The sequence below is a fragment of the Lynx rufus genome, unplaced genomic scaffold (genome assembly GCF_022079265.1).
Source record: "Lynx rufus isolate CCGP_SWC_20201006 ecotype Redwood Valley unplaced genomic scaffold, mLynRuf1.p SCAF_10, whole genome shotgun sequence".
Classification (NCBI taxonomy): Eukaryota; Metazoa; Chordata; class Mammalia; order Carnivora; family Felidae; genus Lynx; species Lynx rufus.
In genome coordinates this window covers 55345412-55366605 of record NW_025814824.1, presented here as the reverse complement: position 1 = coordinate 55366605, position 21194 = coordinate 55345412, and the positions used below count along the sequence as shown (strand labels likewise).

Here is a 21194-nt window from a genome sequence, read left to right as displayed (position 1 = left end):
TTCATTTTTCTTCTAGGCAGCCAGGCTTTAGAGAGGAGATTAGGGCAGATGATAACTGTGTTTATTATGAAAATAAACACTGTGGCAGTTAATGGGGCAGTAATTTCCTCCTGTTGATAGGTATTCAACATCCATTTTTTGCTAAGCTCTGTTGAAAGCACAAAGGAAACACAACATAGTCCATGCCTTTGAGACTTTAAATGTATACACATACATACATACATACACCTCATTGAGTGAGTGGTGTCCAGACAGTGCAATGCAATATTTGGTCCATTCCTTCTCTGAGCACATCTCAGATTTCAATAACTGTGATGTCTGATTTAACCCCTTCAGTTTATAACAGCCCAGAAGGGCAAGGTGAAAAAAAGCATTAGGGTGGGGAACTATTACCAAAAGAGATGCTGGGCTGGGAGAGATAATACGCGTGGCCAAGAGTGGCTTCCACTTTGTGGATCCTCGTGTGTGAGTGTCAACATTGTGGCTTCTGTTCAGCAGTTCCAGCTGTACGTTGGAATCATTTGTGGAGCTGTTTAAAAATGGACATGCCTATGTCCTAGACAGCCCTAGAGCTGTCAAATTACAGTCGCAGGATAGGGTCCCAAGCATCTAATTCTAAAAGCCCACATTTAATTTGATGTCCAGAGGAGGCTAGCTTTCCGGTTAACAGTAGCAGGGTTGACACATAGCTAATTTTAAAGATATGTAGTTCAATTAGGAGAATTTTGTAAGAAAAGATAGGTTTTAAAAGGTTTTATTAAATAGCTTTGTGACTTTTGTTGGTACCCATTAATCAGCAAACAGATGGTAACAGCTTACTTACTATGTATATGGCAAAGCTAGGTATTTGATAGGACTAAAAATCAAGAAGCTTTTTTGAGTCAGTTTTATTTGGTTTTAGTAATCAAATTTTCATTTTTATAACCCCAAAACTTTAGACATTCTTATACCCAAAAAATGTTTATCCCTTGAATTTTTGTGTCATAGATCTGGAATATGAAGACCACAGAATGTTCAAATACCTTTAAATCTTTGGGCAGCACTGCAGGGACAGATATCACTGTCAACAGTGTGATCCTGCTTCCTAAAAATCCAGAGCACTTCGTGGTGTGCAACAGATCGAATACAGTGGTCATCATGAACATGCAGGGGCAGGTGAGTGCTCCGAAAGTGCCCTTGCACAGATCCTGTGGGTCATTTGCAAATCATTAAGTCTTGGTCCTGGCCCTTCCAGTAACCAGATATGGGTTCGTCACTCCAAAAACCTTATATAGTCGACCTGTGAACAACACAGGGGTTAGAGCACCGACCCGCTGCACAGTAATCCGCATATTACTTTTGTCTCCCCCCAAAACTTCACTAGTAGCCTACTGTTGACTGGAAGCTGTACCAATAACAATTGACTAACACATATTTTGCATGTTTTAATATTATATACTGTAATCTTACAATGTATTGTATTCTTACAATAACATATGCTTAGGGAAAAAATGTTAAGAAAATCATAAGGGAAAATACATTTATAGTACTATACTGTATTTATTTTTTTAAAAAAATCCATGGGGTGCCTGGCTGGCTCAGTCAGAAGAGCATGTGACTCTTAATTTTGGGTTTGAGTTTGAGCTACACATCGGGTGTAGAGATTACTAAAAAAATATTAAATTAAAAAAATCTGGGGCGCCTGGGTGGCTCAGTGTGCTGACAGCTCAGAGCCTGGAGCTTGCTTCGGATTCTGTGTCTCCCTCTCTCTCTGCCTCTTCCCCCACTGGTGTATGTGCTCTCTCTCTTCCTCTCTCTCAAAATAAATAAACATTAAAAAATTTAAAAAATCTGTGTTTGTAAGTGGACCTGCCCATTCAAACCTTTGTTGTAGATAACAATGCTGGTCTGACTAAGGGAGATACAGTATGTGGGTTACTAATTTGGGATATCTCCTAGTTACCACATGATCTAAGGTGGAACTCTCATAGGAGAAGGGCAACAGTGTCTTCATGATAAGTATTTGTAATCAGGGCACCTGCATGTTTCCCAAGGAACCTCACTTTTGCAGTGCCAACGACATTAGGAGTGTCAAGATTGAGGTCTCAGGCCCTAGGAATGTGTTGTGCTACTGAAATGTTGACTTGGGCCCTTGGGGATCTTGCTGAGCATGGAGAAGAACCAGGGGCTGGTGTCTACAACTCGCTCTCCATTCCATTAGTCCCTGTCACTGATATATTTGTAGTTTAGAAACCATGGTTGAGGGGCACCTGTCTGGCTCAGTCAGAAGAGCATATAGCTCTTGATCTCTGGGTCATGAGTTCAAGCCCCATGTTTGGTGAAGAGATTAAATAAATAAATAAATTGACTGACTTAATTAACTAACTAACACAAAGAGCCCATGGTTGAGATGGCCGGTCTGCAGTATCTACTGGGCCCCTGCATAATAGCTATAGTTGCCCACTTCCTAGGTTCCTGTTTGTATAGGACGAAGAGTGCCTGTGTACCCACCCTTTCCCCTGTGATAACATCTTTCATAATCATAGTGCAATTATCAAAACCAGGAAGTTGACATTGATACAATATAATGAACTGAAATACAAACCTTACTTGGATTTCGTTAGTTTTAAATGCATTCATTTTGAGGTGACAAGTTAATAGCTGTATGAAATTTTGTTAGATGTGTAGATTTATGTAACTACCACCACAATCAGAATACAGAACTGTTTCTCCACCCCCAAAGGAACTTCTACATGCTATATACCTTTATAGGTATGTGACAGGTTTCAGGGTAAAATGACTCCATAGACTAAAGAGCAGGGATTGGTAACTTGGGACATATGATTAACTTGAGATCGTTTATCCATGGACTGTTTCCCAGGCCAGAGGATTTACAGTCAAACCTTCCCCCCCATAACCCTAGCCCTGGTAACTATTGATCTGCTTTCCATTATTATGATTTTGTCACTTTGAAAATGGTATAAAAATGGAATCATATGGTATGTAACCTTATAACTTTTCTTTTTTCTAATTTTTTAAATGTTTATTTCTGAGGGAGAGAGTGACAGAATGTGAGCGGGGGAGGGGCAGAGAGAGAGGGCGACACAGAATCTGAAGCAGGCTCCAGGCTCTGAGCTGTCAGCACAGAGCCTGACGTGGGGCTGGAACTCATGAACTGTGAGATCATAACCTGAGTCGAAGTCAGACAATTAACTGACTCAGCCACCCAGGCGCCCCAACCTTCTAACCTTTTGAGATTGGTTTTTCTCAGCTTGATTTATGGTGATGTGTGTAAAATAGAGCAAGCAAGGTCTTGGAGACAGAGTTCCATCTTGCATGAGGAGAGCACCTCATTCTTTTAGATAGAGGAAATGACAGAGTGTAAGTCCATAGAGCATTGAGAATCGTGATACAGATTTAGAAATTGGGTGGCAATGAATTTGCTTCAGGGTAAAATGACTCCATAGACTAAAGAGCAGGGATTGGTAACTTGGGACATATGATTAACTTGAGATAGTTTATCCATGGACCGTTTCCCAGGCCAGAGGATTTAGTACACAATGAGTGGTATTGGTGATCTAATTATCAATGACCGTAAAACCAGAATGCAAAATAACAGTATAAGGATGTCAGTTAAAACTGCTGCTCTAGAACTGCTGCTAATCCAGATGTTTTGTTTTTGTCTTGGGGTATGGTATGATCTAGATTGTCAGAAGCTTCAGCTCTGGTAAGAGAGAAGGTGGTGATTTTGTTTGCTGTGCCTTATCTCCCCGTGGTGAATGGATCTACTGCGTAGGGGAGGACTTTGTGCTCTATTGTTTCAGCACAGTCACTGGGAAACTGGAGAGAACTTTGACAGTGAGTATTACTGACTTAAGGCCATCTAAAGAAATTTCATTAATACTGGTATCTTTCTGAACTCTGAAGTAAACCTTTTCCAGACTGCTGTAAGTGTGAACTTTGGTATAAAAAATGTAAAAATTCTATCACTAAATAAAATAAAGGGCCCATAAGTAATGGTATGGAATTACCTCCTCTCAGAAGTCATCCTTCAGTGAGCGCTCAGCAAGTGGATAGGATGGGGGTACATAAAGCAGAGAATAAGGAAGGGCTGGTTATAGTAGTCATATCTTCCCCAGGGGGATCAGACAGTGACAGGTATAGCTAGTTCTCTCCATGTCCTTTCAAAGGCAAATTACTTTTACACTATCCTGTCAATTGATTTATGGTGTATTTAGCAGCTCTGTGTTGTACAAGCCACTATAAGGAGTAAATAATGCCAGTTGCTGTAACAAACAATCCTCACATTTTAGTAGTTTAACACAATGTGAGTTTATTTTTTGTTTCAATGTGATAGTTGGGTAGTTTTCCTCCATTGTTTAGGTGTGTCATTTGGAACATGTGGACTCCAAGGTCTCAGGAGGAGAAAAACTAGCTGGAGGGCTATGCCAGATGTTTTTAAGACTCCCATCTGGAAGTAGCTTATATTACTTTGTTCCTCATTCTTTTTTGGTTAGAATTCACTCACATGGCCACAACCCAAATGCAAGGGGGACAGGGAAAATGTAGTTTTCTGTGGTCCTGGAAGTATAGTATAGTGAACATACAAAAAATGATATACATACCATATTAGAATATAATCTCTTGCGTCACATGATTCTTGGCACACTTGCCCTATGAGGCCTCCAGTACAGATCTCAGGTGTGAGCAAAATAATATGAGGTGGAGAGTGTTCTCCAGCTGAGGGGCCTGGAAAATACAAGTTCATGGAGTTGAAGGAATCATTTGGTCTTAGCTACTGTCTTGGCCTAGAATTTACAAAATAGGGATTGGGAGTAGGATCAGCTGTCATGCAAAAGTGACGTGGGACAAAGCATTATTCACACATTATGAAAAACAGTACAAAAATTGGCGAACCAGCAGTGTGATAACCTCATTTGAGTTTTTGGTATGTGTGTTTTAGCCATCCTCAAGGCTGCCTTAGGTTTGATTGCTTTGGTGAGAAGTGAAGCTTCACTCTTCCTCCTTTCCATTCAGCTCTGGAAGCCTCTTCAGAGTCACTTTTTTATAGACCTATATCCCCTAAATCAGTGCTTTACTTTTCCCAGGTTCACGAGAAGGATGTGATCGGTATTGCACATCACCCTCATCAGAATCTGATTGCAACCTACAGTGAAGACGGACTTCTAAAGCTCTGGAAACCCTAATTCCACTTTTCTTCAACTCGCTTGAGAGCATGTACTTAAGTGAAGAAATATTCATGTATTGCTTTTTTCTTTCTAGGCTACCTTTTCTAAGCAATTGTCTGAATTAGGCACAAGAATAATTTTGTGAAAATTCATGTTCAAGTAGCAGCTACCCTTTTTATATTTTTTTAAGGTATTCATTTATCTGTTTCTAATTGGGGCGGTTATTTGATGTTTTCAGTAGTCTTCTACCTGGAGAGTGAAATACTGCTGTTTCTAGAAGAGAGTTAAACTCTTTGATTATTTGAAATGGTGATTAAGACGTATCTCCTACAGTAAAATTGTAAATAAGTAACTATCCCATATTCAGTAGCTCTTTGCTGGTCCATTCTTTTTAGATGTTAATAAACTTTACACCTTTTTTGGAGGTTTTGTTTTTAAATGTAAATAAGTGCTCATCTAGTTAACATATTTACTAGTTAAGTATGGAGGGTGGGACATAACATTCTAGTCTAGCAGGAAGTCAGTTCCTGTTTAGAAGGATAGACTGAATGTAAAAAGGCCAGGTATTGATAGGATCTCATTTCATTGCCCTCACTGTCCACTCATTCTTCTTAGCTGTGCCTTCTCATGCGTTCTGGCCAACTCCAGAGAACATCATCTTCATCTTCTGGATAGAACTTAGTTGTAGGATCCACTATGAGAATTCCGCTTTGGCATCTCTGAGGGTTTGGCATTGAAAATGTGCTGTTGTTCTGAAGAAAATTAGAAAAGGACCTGAGATTTAGAGAAGTCTTTTTAGGTATGTGCATCCTTACCAGTTAAAAGCCAGTAAAACTCTTGAAAATACTTTGCAAATGGGGTGTCTTTTATGTTTGAACCAAAGATGTATTGAGTGTGCTTATGTTGATGTTGGAGGGGCTGTGCCAGGTGTCATTTCAAGAAAGTGAGACCTTATTTGTGTAGACCTTTTATGCCTCCTTTTAAGTTTAGCACTCATTAGGTACAAATGAGTGGGGAAAGTTTTTTAAATGATTTACATTGTTGGGGCACCTTGGTGGCTCAGTCGGTTAAGTGTCCGACTCGTGGTTTCAGCTCAGGTCATGATCTTGCGGTTCGTGAGTGCGAGCCCCACATCAGGCTCTGCGTTGGCAGTGCAGAGCCTGCTTGGGATTCTCTCCCTCTCTGCCCCTCCCCTGCTCGCTCTCTTTCTCAAAATAAACAAACTTAAAAAAACAAAGTTTTATAGTGTTCTAATTTGCCTTTGAGTGAAATATAGCCTGATCCTTTGCCTGGCACAGTAATGCTCAATATTGGCTGAATTAATCCTTGGCAGCACTAAGAAATCCCTCTTCCTCAGTCATATTCCCAAAACTTTTTTTTCCTTTTGCCATTTAAACCTGCAGCTTTTTGACAATGTATGCCATTTTGAGTTAAACATTAGCCATAAATCCATGAATTCAAGTGAATGTAGTTTCACAGCCCAGTGAAAAGTTTTCATGTAAGAAGTTTAAGGTGGAAAGAGGAAACAGCTTGTGCTAAGAATCCTTTAGAAATATCTTCAAGAAATTGGGATTTTATATTTAGCCCATGACCTTGTGAATGGTTGAGCAGTACTGTTAAGAATGAGAAACAACAGGCCTAAAGTGGAGTCCCTTGTGCTGGCCTTGTGCTAAGCTCCACACTGGCCAAGATTTAATACCTACCCAAACTGCAGTTTCGGCCTGTCCCAGGACTGTAATCATTAACCAGTGAATCTGGAATTCAGTATTTATGAGCTAATCTACCTGATAGACCCCCTCTGGCCCCCATAGGAAGGTAACCTTGCCTGAAATAATCCACTCTTGTTAGAGATCTCCTTTTCCCACCCCCTTCTGTATATAAAAGCCTTTTGTTCTGTGCAGTTCTTCAGAGCTCCTGTTAGATGGGATGCTGCTGGGTTCATTAACTGAAGTCAGTCAGTTGGATCTCAAAATTTACTCAGTTGAATTTTTTTTTTTTAATTTTTTTTTTTTCAACGTTTATTTATTTTTGGGACAGAGAGAGACAGAGCATGAACGGGGAAGGGGCAGAGAGAGAGGGAGACACAGAATTGGAAACAGGCTCCAGGCTCTGAGCCATCAGCCCAGAGCCTGACGCGGGGCTCGAACTCACGGACCGCGAGATCGTGACCTGGCTGAAGTCGGACGTTTAACCGACTGCGCCACCCAGGCGCCCCGAATTTTGTTTTTTTAACAGTAACTTTGTGCTCACGAAGAACAAGAATCTAGTTGGTCAGCACATGTTCACTTATTCCTTCTTGGAATTTTATCAAACATCTGTTCTTGTACCTAGTGCTGAAGATGGCTTAGTAAGACCAGTTCCTGTCAGAACAGGGAAGAAATGCCAGCTAAAAGGTGTAATTGAAATGGTGGGATAGGAGAAGGGCACCTGATAATAAGCCCCACTGAGTTAGGAAAGGCTTCCTGAAGTTGACCATAAAAGGACCAGCAGGAGCTGTGGGTAAAGGGGTTTGGTAGTCAAAGTTAGCTGAAGGAGACTTCCAGGCACTGCAGTGTGGGATTCTTGCAATGCATGCAGTGTCTTGGGAGACCAGGTGAAGAGAAGCCTGGATTGAGTCATTAAATGTACCTTTTTTCTTAAATGAATTAACATAACAAAAGTAAAAAAAAATTAAGTCTTCCGCCTTTCCCAGGAAACCCTTGTGCAACTGTCTGTAACTTCCTTTTGTACAAACCTAAAAGGTATTTGCACTTACTCTGCACATAGCTTTTCTTATGGGAGGAGCCCCAGGGACTGAAGCTGAGGTGAGAGAAGGGCTACCCTGGCTTCTGGACTCCCATGCCAGCCCGTACCACTGTCCAGCTCTCTGAGCTGCTTGAGGGCCTTAGACCCTCTAGGCACACAGTGGGGTCTCTGTGCCCTTGTTCCAGGTCTGGGTAAAGCAGAGCAGTGCTGGAACCTGGCTGGCCTGCATCCTTGAGCTAGGGAGTCTCTGATGAGCTGTGGGTGCTGTGCACTGGCTGGAGCCAACTGTCAGAGGCTGGAGGTATCTGTCTGATGGTACCACTGGACTGCTTTTTCACTTTACAAAGAGATGGCAGAGATCATGTTTGTTGGCCTCTTAACCAGTATCAACGGGAGAGGATAAGCAAATGGGAGTTTGATGGCAGTAACCAATGGCATACAGCAGTCCCTCATCTGGTTTCAGTTACATGCAGGCAACTGCGGCCCGAAAGCAGATGATCCTCCTCCTGACTTAGCATCAGAAAATCAAATGGAACCTAACAGCATGTCATAATGCTTTAATCATTCACCTCTCTTCATCTCATGTGGGCATTTCATCTCACATCATCACAACGGTGAGTACAGTACTATTTTGAGACCACATTCACCTTTTATTACAGTATGTTCTTATAATTGTTCTATTTTGTTTTTGCTATTAATCTTACTGTGCTAAATTTATAAGCATTATAGGTAGGTATGTATGTATAGGGAGAAACAGTGCATAGCGCTCAGGACTCTTCTAGGTTTCAGACCTCCACTGGGGGTCCTGGAACATATCCAAACTGTGTGGCAGGGTGGGGGCAGAGGTGGACACCCGCATTCTTCCGAAAACATCTTCCATCAGGTAGCTAGGAAAGTAGGTACTCTGCTGCAGCCTACAGATACAACTGGTATTTGTCTCCAGCACTTACAACTTAAAATACACAGCAGTAAAGTTTCCTTCAGTAGGGTAAGGATATTTGCCCTCTTCCCCATTCAGTTGTTAAATTTGTATTTCTGGGGGCACCTGGGTGGCTCAGTTAAGTGTCCAACCCTTGATTTCCACTCAGGTCATGAGTTTTGTGGGTTTGAGCCCGTCAGCAACTGGGCTATCAGCACAGAGCCTGTTTGGCTCTCTCTGCCCTTTCCCCATTGGTTTCTCTTAAAATAAAAAAATAAATTTGTGACTCTGGATACATTGAAATCTGAGGATGGGATTTCAAGGCAACCTTTCTTTAAATCTCAGGTACAATTATTTTCTTCAGTTGCTTTTCAACTTGTACTAAAAGCCCTTCCTTCCTATGTAAGCAGCCCTGTTTAATTCTCTGAATTACTCTTATGAAGTACAGCCTATTATGGTTTCCATAATACACATGAAGAAAGGGACTTCCAGAGGTTCCCATACCTTGTTCATGGAGCACACACTGAAAGCCAGGTGCAATTCCAAAGCTCAATTTCTTTATTCTTTGAATCTGGCTGTTAGCTGCTTCTCTTTAGGTCTGGGAACAGGCAAAGAATGCATGAATTGTGTCTCCACAATCCATTACAATTTATTTACCTAACCGGGCCACAGGAAGCGAGATGAGTAAAAGAGCACTGAATGACAACTGGGACTGCAGTTTTTACCGTTAACTTACTTGGGCCAGAGCAGTGGTTCTGTCATCCAGTAAATAAATCAAAGGTAAATTTTCAGGTCCTGTCCCTGACCTATGGAATCTGCAATCGTGGCACTGGGGCTCATCAACCTTACTGTTTTGAGATCCAGAACACTAGAGGGCAGTTTCTCCACTCCTAAAATGGATGTTTTGATTCTTGTTCTGCCTCACAAGGTTGTAGATATAACCCAGTTAAGTGATAACTGTTCAAGACTTAAGAAACCCTTGAAAGAGCATCTTTATTTTGCTGTAGCTTGTTAGCAGTTTCATTCACTGTATTTTTACACCCTACATTTTTCCTACATTATTTCAAAAAAGATATTGTGATGAAGTGTACATCTAAGCTGGGAAGCTCCCTGGTCTGAGCCTCAAACTTCTAACTGCAGTGTCAAAGGCTGCCATTATTGGACTTTCTCTTACCAATGCATTATCCTAGATGGTTAATAGGACTATGTCCCTATGTTGGTAGTGTTAAACTTTGGCTGTTGATAAACATCTTGGTGCTTAAGCTACTACACCCAGCTCCATGATGTTAAAATCCTGGCGTGGGGTGGGGGTGGGGCTCACATGTTTTTAGTTTCCCAGGTAACTAAGTGTAGCCAAGGTTGAGAAGCAGTACCATATACAGAAAAAGACCTGATGCTAATTTCACATACAGGAAGATCTGCCACCATGTTCCATTAGCACCCTCATGGGACATTCTTATTCCCTACAAGTATGAGTGGATGGGAAAGGCATCAGAGCAAGCATTAGTGCTAGGGCCAGGAACTCCACTTGTGTGGATGCACATGCATTCCTGTAGCAGACTTGGTCAGAGCTGTTAAGAGATGACCTTGGTCCAAGTTCTCAGGGGCAGCTTTTAGACTACAAATGGTTTCTGCCTTTCCTGGTTAACTATTTCCTTTTCAGATTTCTTTCTTTTATTTTTATACTGTATAATTCAGTAGCATTGCATTAATAACATTCACAACCTTATAGACCCATCACTGTTTATCTAAAACTTTATCACAACCAATTAAGCATTAACCATTCCTCTTCCCCCTAGCCCTTGGTAACTGGTCTATGAATTTGCCTTGATAGGTCATTTAAGTACACATACAATAATTTGTCCTGTCACACATGCACCATCACATTTGGTCCATTAGTTGGGTATGGGTTTGCTCCCCCTTTGGCTACTGTGAATTTTACAGACAACACTGGCAACAAGTATCTCACTTAGCCAAGGAGTCAATTACTAACTGTAGGCTTTTTGAGAAACTGCTCAACTTTTACACCATTTTACATTCCTACCAATGAGGTACTGGGTTCCAATTTCTCCACGTTTTCACCTATTTTCATTTTGGATTAGTAGGTGTGAAGTAGTATTTCACTGGGGTTGTAATTTATAGTTGCCCTCAATGACTGATGTTAAACATGAGGATTTCAATTTTTTAAGATGTTATATGTATTACAACTCAGGGTTCTTTGGAGAAATTTAAGATTTCTGGTCATACTTTGTTGTGCTTTCCTGAGTACCTGGCATCATACCCAAACACAAGGGTAGCTGTATGGTACTGACTAAAAATGACAATCTAAAAATAACAGGTTATTAATTATTTCACTATGACAAACACTGGAAGTGTGAAAACTTTGTTTTACTTTCTCCTTTTTAACTCAAATGTGCTCTATGAGGGGAACTTAGATGTGGGCCACTTCTGGAGAAATGTTTAACCTTACTGATTACAGGAGATGCAGCAGAATCAGGATAAAAGGGTAAAAACTTTCACATTTTCACACCAGTGTTTGCAAAGTTTTTAAAAACCCTTTTGGCTCATTACTTACCCCTCACCCACTTTCACTCCCCACCCTTGTTTAACATTCAACTAAAGTACCATTTTCAATTACCCATTTAACTAGTTAAATGACAAATTACCTATCTTAATTAATGAAAAGCCAATGCTTTTAATCTAGGGGAAAAAAAAGCCTGTAGTGACACACTGGAAATGCTTTGTAATCAGTATATTAAGGAGACATTCATACATTTCAAGAATTGCTTAATTCTGATATCCAGATTTAAGCTTGTGAACATGACTTTTAAACATACAATTAAAGCTATTCATCATAATGTGCTATACTACCAACATTAAATTACAGTTACTTCGGAGCGTAAGTTAAATTGTTTAAAGTAAGCCTGTAACATACCTAAAAAACACCTTCCTAGCTCATACATGCAAATTTACTTTTCTGTGTAAAGATCTCTTCACTCTAAGTTACCCTGCTCCCAAAGTCACTACTCTGAAGCTTATCATGGTCCAAAGAGAAGAAAAAAAAGTGTAACCAGGACTGGTGTGTGTATGTATATATATATATAAAATATATATATATTAAAAAAAAAGATGGCACAGAAGGGAATGCAGTTCTACAAGTGCAAACCCTCAAACAGCAGATTATGATAAACCCCTTCTTTAGAAAGGTATCCTTTCCACCACTGATACCACAGGCCAAATTACACAGCATGCCATCTTTAAGTAACAGTTGAGGCAACAGAATAAATGCAGAAGCATCACAATGAATCCCACTTAATAGAACTACAGACCAACACTTCTCTACAAATTCTTTTTCAGATTGCCAATTAAACACAAGTTTTAACTTCATAGCTTAACAATTAAGGGTCATACACTGAAGTCAATACATTTACCTAGCATTTTCAGTCTAAACTAGTTCATGTACATAGAGCTGAAATCAATTACAAGGTCGGGCCTCTAACAAATGCTAGGGGAGATTTTTTAAAAGTAGTTTTTACAAGTATTAAACTTATCTTGCACACTGAATTCATCATACATACAGGGCAAAGTCAGAGCTTTTATATTTTTTATTCTTCATTTAACTTTTAAAACACTACTATAGTTGAATATTAAAACAAAAACAATAATAGCAAGTAGTGAGCTATGATTATAGTCCTTCATTCGTTCACTACTGCATATAAAATGCCAGCAGTGTTCTTCACTGGCCCCATTAAGAGGTCTGACACTGAACACCTCCCCTAGGGTGATGTTCATCATCCTCATACGCTTCTCCATTGTAATGGCGCCTTCTTTCCTGATTTGGATCAAAGTCCACCAGTTCTACCTGGTCCATTTCATCAGTCTCTTCTACTTCCTTCCTCTCAGGTAGGAGCTTTTCCAGCAAAGACAGTTTATCAGGAGAGAGAAAGCCATTCTCAGGGAAGTTTACCTATAAAAAGAAATCTCCACTGTAAGTTCCATTTGATTTACTTAACCAAGTAGCTCCTTAGACATATTACCATTGACCCATTTTCCCCAGAAAGACACTTGAGAACATTATCTTTTGGTGAATCTGCCAATCCCAAGTTAGAACACATGCTCTAAAACGCACAAAAACATCTAGCTAGTATAGCCTTAACTAGAATTTAAGGCATTAAAAAAAAAAAACCCTCATTGGAGTAAAACTGCACTGTGATGATTATGGTTCTATTCAGCCAATGTAAGAACCCACACTAAAACATACTAATTCCTTGTAACAGAATTTAAACAAAGCTATTCATCCTCACAAAAAGCAGTCTTTCTTTTCCCAAAAATGTTTTTTAAATTTCTTAAAAAGTATACTTTTGAGACAGAGCATGAGTAGGGGAGGGGCAGAGAGACAGGGAGACAGAATCCGAAGCAGGCTTCAGGCTGAGCTATCAGCAGAGCCCAATATGGGGCTCGACCAATGAACTGCGACATCATGATCTGAGCTGAAGTCGGACACTTAACCGACCAAGCCACCCAGGCAACCCCAAAAATGTTTTTAATAAAAGCTGTATTTGTTGGTAAAGGGCCAATTTAAGATTGAAAAAAAATGGTTGGGGGTTGCTTTATGAAGCATCCTATTAACCAAGCACTGTAGTATTTTGCCAAAAACTCACAATGGCTAAGTACTTCTGCTGAACTAAATATAAGATCCTAATTATAGCCTTGTGTTAGCTCATTTCTTCTTGAACAAGAGACTATAATGTGCTTTACCATCCAGAAATGTAATTCTGTTATATTTTAATAAGCTAATCATTGTCAAGTATTCCCAGGCTACTTTATAGCTTACCTTAAATTCGATGATTAGGCGACCCTTTTCGTATGGTCTACGATAAATTGGCATGCCTTCATTCAGCACACACTTGATATCTCCATGCTTGACAATCTGACCTAAAAACATAGAAGCCAAGTTTTATTAAATACAGTCACATTTTTATGAGGCAGGGAAAATAAAGAGGAATGTCCTAGCTCACTGACAGGAATAAATATATGTGAAGCAATCCAATTACCTTTCAGTTTTTAGGAGCTTCCTTAAGAAACCCAATTACCATACAATTTCAGCTCAGCTCTGGGAGAGACTTAATTGAACAATTATACTAGTTTTCTCAGTGCCTATATACTAGCTAGCAGCAGACCGCGAAAATACTGTAACAGACAAGCTCATCTAAGTTATCATACCTGGATGAGAGGTAATGACAATGGTTCTGTTGTCTAGAGTAGATATTGGCTTTTGAAAGCCGCACAGTGCTTCAACCAGCTGTATGTCCATACACATGAAAAGATCCTCTCCTCGCCTGTTATCAACATAAATATGACATACACTCAATTCTCTCAAATCACCAGTGATTAGAAGTACCACAACAGGCAAATCCGTTTTCTTAACAGCAAGCAAGGGTATCTTTCACAAAAAAGTCCTTTCTCTCCCAATTCTCAAAACAGCTGTGATCTAGAAACAGCAACCCTGCCAACCATTTCCTGGTTAAGAATTTAGAATCTTTCCACTCATTCTAGGTAGCCTCTACTACCTACCATCCCCATTACCTAATTTTAAATCTGGTTTCTTAACAAGGGGAAAAAAATTTTCCCACAACAGTGCAGCTTAAAAAAAAAAGTGCTGATATTAAGAAGGAAAGGACATAGTGTGAGGCAGAACAGACTCCCAACTGGGTCCTGGATTTAGGTTCTGTGAAATTAAATAATGGGGATGACCAATTCCAAATGATAAAAGAATTTTTTACTGACCTACATGAATTACTAATATAGTGCTTTGCATATTATGAAATACTTTTTGTATTTTATATAGCCCACTTCCTCCTTGTGCTTAGACTTTCTTTTCCAGTTCATATTAGTAAAATAACTTATCCACAGAGTACTCTCCAAATAAAACTTGTAGATTCAGGGGTGCCTGGGTGGCTCCGTTGGTTAAGCATCTGACTCTTGATTTCAGCTCAGGTCAACAGTTCCTGAGTTCGAGCCCCACATCGGGCTCTGTGGTGACAGCACAGACCCTGCTTAGGATTGTTTCCCCCCTCTCTCTCAAAAGCAAGCATTAAACAAACAAAAACAAAACTAGTAGATTCACCTCAAATGACCCCATCAAAATCCTGACTTTGATAGCATTTCCCATTATTTAAGACACTTATAGGAATGTTCTTTTTCACTAACTCAAAACCAGTTCCTTCAGATGTCATTCCCAACAGATTTATAGGATCCCTACTCTCGTCCAAAGCTTTAAATTAGCAATGGCTATATATTTAACACATGGGTTAACAAATCCTTATTCTTAACTGTAAGAGCATAAACAGTATCATTTCACAGCAACAGACCTCAATTTATTATATACTAATTTAGTTTTCTACAGAGAAGTTTCTATACATTTATTTACAATTAAAAGCAACTCAACTTACCACAAACTCTGGACTAAAAGGGGCAAAAGGTTTAGGTCATTTCAAATTAACTGCTTACACAAAGACTATTTATATTCATACAAAACACTTCTTAAAAAAAAGCATATCCTTTAGGTAACAATTTACCTAAATTTACCCAAAAACCAAAATCTGATCTTTTTTTGTTTGTAGCCTACTGAAACAATGGCTAACAACCTTTTAGAAAAGATACCACATATAACCTAACTCTACTACACTTTTCTACAGTATTTCCAGTAAGTTTTTAGAGTAATGAAAAGCACATTTAAAAAAATGCAATTTGTCAGTTTGAGTAATTGGTAAGTTTTTACCTAGTAAAAACAGCATGGTCCTTCTGATCTAAAACAATGATAATATCTCCTGGTTCCAGTCCAGGTTCTTGGTCTCCTTCACCATGGAATGTTATCTTCTGGCCATCTTTCATGCCTAAAAACAAAAGATTAGTTTTACACTCTTATTTAACATCCAACTAATGTCAGAATCTTTATTAAGAAATTGGTGCATGTTTGTGTATGCCTGAAAAAAATGCTCAAGTCTTTGTGGATGCTAAATTTACCGAAATGACTAAGAATGCCCACATGATTCAATCAGGCCAATTTCTTACTGAAGAAAGTGATCATAGGGGAGAACACAAACCAAACACGTGAGGCTCCAAATCTCAGAGCTGCTATTTACTGCTAGCTGGATTACCCTGGGGAACCAAGTTGCATAACATTCCAAAATAAATACCAACTTTCCCAGACACCTACCTCATCAGGACTGTTTCGAGGATTAAATAAAAAGGCCCATGCTGCCACCAAATCAGTTAACTGGCAAACATAACCATAATAATTAACAATAAACATTACTTATATCCAGCTTGTCTCCTGAACCAATCACTGAGGGGACCCAAACAAGAGCCACTGTTTTACATATTATGAAAGATATGAAACCCCTATTATGTAGCCAAAACTGTAACGAATATCCATCAAACTAGATCCAGCAGATCATTTCATGACTAATCCTTCATGTATTATAGTACCTTCACCCATGTTCCCCCCTCCATTTAAAAAAAATTCTTTTCAGTGCTTATTTTTGAGACAGAACATGAGCAGGGGAGGGGGCAGAGAGAGAGGGAGACACAGAATCTGAAGCAGGCTCCTGGCTCTGAGCTGTCAGCAGAGCCAGATGCGGGGACATGGGGCTCGAACTCACGATTCAAACTGTAAGAGATCATGACCTGAAGGAAAACGGATGCTTAACTGACTGAGCCACTCAGACACCCTTCCCCCAATCCCTTTTTGAAGCAAAATCTAAATACGTGAGGATGTATCTCTAAAAAACTAAGAACTTAAACCACAATACCAGTATTACATAGGAGAAAACGAACAGTTTGTCTTTATTCTTGAGGCCAAGTTGCTGTCTTGTTACAGCAGTGAAGCAATTCAACTGTACTTGGTTTTGCTCGATGTTCCACTACTGTAAAAAGCATGGATAAAAGCAGCAAATATGGCTTCACTTACAACTAATGCTCTCCTAAAAACACTGTTGGTAGCAAAAGGGATGTTCTATCAAAGCAAAAAAATCCAAACCTGACTACACATGGACCAACTGAGAGAGGAAAAGTGAAAGGAGGGCAGTACCATAAATCACACAAAACAACATTACAGAGGCATAAGTTAATGCAGATTTACGTAGTAATATGGAATGAGGTTCATATGATCGACAATTCCGTATTAGTATGCACATTATGTAATAGTTTCATTTTAAATTAGCCATGTCTGAAAGACATTGCTACGTGTTCATAAGTTCTTGTTTACTATGTTAAAACATGTTCATTAGTTTAGAACAATTTCAAGAAAATAGGAGACCCCCTGAATTCTTTACCTAAACCCCCCTATCCTTAAAAGAAGGCACATCCTGGAGTGCCTGGCTGGTTCAGTCAGTGGAACCCATGACTCAATCTTAGGGTTGTCAAGTTTGAGCCCCACTGGTAAGTGTAGAGAATACTTAAAATCTTTACCAAAAAAAAAAAAAAAAAAAGGGCATATCCTTTAATCTAGCAGTTCCCAAGGAAATCGTTATTTCAGTTACAAGTGGAAGATCTAATGATTTAATAGAAGAAAATTAAGTTTAGAACACTATTCAATCATTTGCTGATATCAGTGTTCTATCAAAATAAGAAAGTGACTCAGAACTCACCTTTGTCAATATGAACTTCTAGAATCTTCTTTTCTCGAACTATCTTCCTTCCGTTGCAGCTTTTACATCTATCTTTAGGACTGATTCGTTCCCCATGGCCCTGGCACTCCATGCACACAGATTGAATTTGCTGAACCATTCCAGGTCCTATCTGATGAATTCTTATTTGCATTCCAGTACCTCGGCAATTGGGACAACATTCTACCGCTCCTTTCTTACCACCTCGGCCTAAACAGTTTAAAAAGAAATGTTGGAATTTAATATTGGATATGATGAATGTTTTAATATTAATCAAAGTTCTTAAACACTACATTCACTTTCCAAGGTTTGACGGAATGCTGTCCTAAAAATCTACAATTCAGCCTTTTTATATTTCACAAAATATAGCCACCACCAGCTTCAGTTGATAGATAACATTTTTACTGTCTTTCCAAAGAACCATTTCAGATTTTTAAAAAAAATTTTGTTAATGTTTGTTTATGTTTGAGATAGAGACAGAACATGAATGGGGGAGGGTCAGAGAGAGAGGGAGACACAGAATCTGAAGCAGGCTCCAGGCTCTGAGCTGTCAGCCCAGAGTCCGATGCGGGGCTCGAACTCACGGACCGTGAGATCATGACCTGAGCCGAAGTCGGACGCTTAACCGACTGAGCCACCCAGGCGCCCCCAGATTTTTGTTTTAAACATGTGCTCCCAAAGCACAATTTTTAGGAATACTTTATCTGTGAGATGAGAACATTTTAAAGCATGTATTCTCTTTAGAAAATACCTTTATTTCAAACAAATAACTTAAGATTACATGTTCTCACCCAGAAACTGGTCTAAACAGTTAAGTGTCCAAAAAAGAAGACACTGTTTAAACCATTATTACAAATCAGGGAAGCCATTAGAATGACATAAGAGTTTTAAAGAGAACAGAAGTGTTCAACTCTGAATAATGTTGAGGAAAAAAAGACACCACAAATTAGATTGATCCCAACTGTATTTAAAACATACAAGGGGCCCCTGAGTGGCTTAGTTGGTTAAGGTCCAACTTCAGCTCAGGTCATGATCTCATGTTTCATGAGTTCAAGCCCCACATCAGGCTCTGTGCTGTCACAGCAGAGCCTGCTTCAGATCCTGTCTCCCTTTCTCCTTGCACCCCTCCCATCCGTAATAAACAAACGTTAAAAAAAAAAAATGGAATAAAACACACACGTGGAAAAAGGTGGTGGATTCAGGAGGTTTTCTTCATACTCGTACTCTCCAAGATTTAGGTAGAGTACTGTCAGTTTTATTTATCTAGAAGAGCTCTGGTCTCATTTTCACTTATAGTAAAGGTGTGAAAAGACCATACATACCTTCACATTTGTCGCAAATCACATTCTTTTGCAGAGCTAGTTTTCTTGTTGCACCATTATATAAATCTTCTAAGGTTACAGAGAGCTGATGCACAACATTTTTACCTAGAATAAATGACAGCTCGTAAAAAATCTAAGAAATTTCTTATGTTTGTGTTCATTGCACTTTAAAAATAGTAAAGAATAATGAAAGACTAGTCTCACAGGACACATCTGTTGAGCACCTATCACATACATAGAAGTTGGTCACATTATCACACATGATCCACGAACTATGATGTGATTTCAGTTGAGGAAAACTGGGTGACATTGAATAATCTGCCCGAGGACATACTTGTGGCCATCTTGTAAACCATGCTAATCAAAAACCTCAACTGCAAAATCACTTGGGAAATCGATGTTATTTAAATAGGTTTCACAATAAATTAATCCAAACTGCATTTCTGTCCTAATATACTCTAAACCTTTCACTTATTGAACATGGCCAACCATTTCTTCATCCAAAAATCCTTCAGCACACTGAGTTCCAACTAAGCAAAATTCGCCAGGAAAGCAGACATATTTATTCAGTCTCTACAGAAGGCTATTAATTTCCACTTCTTTCTGAAGCGTGGCATATTTACTTTTGGGGCAACAGTAGTTAAAGACTGTATTTCTCATACAGTCCTATTCAATACACCTACAACAATAGAAACGTTTTGTATCCATGATATCTAATACAGTAGCCACTAATCACATGTAGCTATTTAGCACCTAAGAATGGCTACTATAAAGAAATTTATTTAAATGTGGCCAGTGGCTATAAAGCAGTGCCATATCTCACCTTAAAATGTGAAATGGAAAATAGAGATTGCATAAGGATACAAAGGCTACAAAGAAGTCACTTGCCAATAGTTAATTAATAAGTTCCTAGCTAATGATTCTTCCACAATGACTTTTATCCACCAGGAATGAGTACTGCCTTAAGCCTCAGTGAAAAACCTCCCTCACTCTTATCTGAAGAGCATGCCTAAAGAGTATTTTTAGTTTCCAATGAAGCACCATTAACTGTATCCTTTTCCTCCTAGTTCCACCTTTGGTTCTGTATCAAATACAGGTCCATGTAGTTGATTCTGGCATGCTAAAAACTGCCCTTCTTTACCTTTATAGATTTGAGACTACAGAGAAGGGAGAGCAAACAATTCCTGAAGTGTGACTTATCCTCCAGTTTCATGACCAAAACACCTTTTAATGGGAGTCAGACTTTGCTAGTCCATTCCTTAAAAAAATTAAAAAAAAAAAACAAAACAAAACAAACAAAAAAAAACCCAGCTGTTTTTCTGTGGGACAAATCATCCTAAGTAATTAACTTTGATTACAAATTGTTTTAAGTTCCTTAACTACATTTTTGTTAAATGTTAGGGGTACATATTTTAAATTGAAGCGAGATTAAACAGACTGTAAGCTATTGGGACATAATAAAAGCTAATCCTGACTCTGATGCCTTGCTACATATGACCCTGAGGAAATTTTAAATTTCTGCCCTTTAACTCACTTTGAACAAGGCCACCACCTCCAACTGGGCTGGAGGGTGGGGGAGGGGTCAAATATCTCTAAAATACTCATAGAATACTATGTTCCTATACTCTATTCCTTTACCTAAGGGTTGCTAACCTTCCAAATGTCATACATATTGGAGAACTTTACAAGCACTTGTTAGAACTTGATTGACTTAGCTGTTTTTGGTTACCTCTTACTTTAAAAAATTACATCAAAGTGGCAGTTTGTCAGTTTGCAACTTTATACCAACATGTAAACAAGCATTTCAAATAGGTGATTTCTCAAGAATTTACTTTCACAAAGGGCTACTTTAATTTGCTGCATGTGGACTAGGTTATTCTTACCTCTCCTCTCTCTCTGCATCCTTCCTCCTCCTCCAAAAAACATATCAAAGATGTCCATGGGGGAGCCAAAACCACCACCTGCTCCACCTTCTTTAATTGCCTGTTCTCCTCCTTTGTCATATAATTCCCTTTTCTTCGCATCAGAGAGCACTTCATAAGCTTGAGAAATCTGTTTAAACTGTTTGAGAGAAAGAAAATTTCCCTTCAGAAAAAAAGTGCTGCAAAAACAATCACTGTATTACACATACTCATTGTCAGACTGCAATGGAAATAGTATATACCTGGCAAAGAATTACACAGCTACATTTAAGACTGAACACATAAAAAAAAAAAAAAAGTAGGAGTACATCACTTACCTTCTCTCCTTCATTTGGATTCTTGTCAGGGTGGTACTTCAAAGCCAATTTCCTGTAAGCCTTTTTCAATTCTTCCTGGGTGGCATTGGGTTTGACCCCCAAAACATCATAGTAAGTAGTTTCTTTCACCAT

General features: G+C 39.1%; 3 protein-coding genes across 4 annotated transcripts in view; 2 read left to right on the top strand and 1 right to left on the bottom strand.

Annotated features, from left to right (window-relative positions):
• SMU1 (SMU1 DNA replication regulator and spliceosomal factor) overlaps positions 1-5592 on the top strand; it is a 22017-nt gene extending 16425 nt beyond the window's left edge. The window contains exons 10-12 of the mRNA XM_047065268.1: positions 988-1155; positions 3685-3837; positions 5088-5592. Coding sequence (XP_046921224.1) covers positions 988-1155; positions 3685-3837; positions 5088-5186 — 420 coding nt within the window. The 3' untranslated portion in view covers positions 5187-5592. The remainder of the gene's footprint in view (positions 1-987; positions 1156-3684; positions 3838-5087) is intronic.
• Positions 1081-21194, bottom strand: DNAJA1 (DnaJ heat shock protein family (Hsp40) member A1). Of its 2 annotated transcripts, XM_047065289.1 has the most exons (9): positions 21063-21194; positions 20707-20884; positions 18824-18928; positions 17484-17711; positions 15614-15728; positions 14056-14171; positions 13667-13767; positions 4605-4728; positions 1081-1279 (listed from the first exon to the last, which is right to left on the bottom strand). In XM_047065289.1, exons 1-8 carry the CDS (start codon positions 21192-21194, stop codon positions 4654-4656), a joined length of 1050 nt encoding a protein of 349 aa, XP_046921245.1. In that variant the 3' UTR covers positions 1081-1279; positions 4605-4653. The 2 variants fall into 2 exon arrangements, with proteins under 2 accessions (XP_046921245.1, XP_046921238.1); XM_047065282.1 differs by lacking the exons at positions 1081-1279; positions 4605-4728 and adding an exon at positions 11570-12799.
• The window catches only part of APTX (aprataxin), a 79202-nt gene continuing 65917 nt past the window's right edge, over positions 7910-21194 (top strand). The window contains exon 1 of the mRNA XM_047065311.1: positions 7910-8527. The gene's annotated coding sequence lies outside the window, so the exon portion shown is untranslated. The remainder of the gene's footprint in view (positions 8528-21194) is intronic.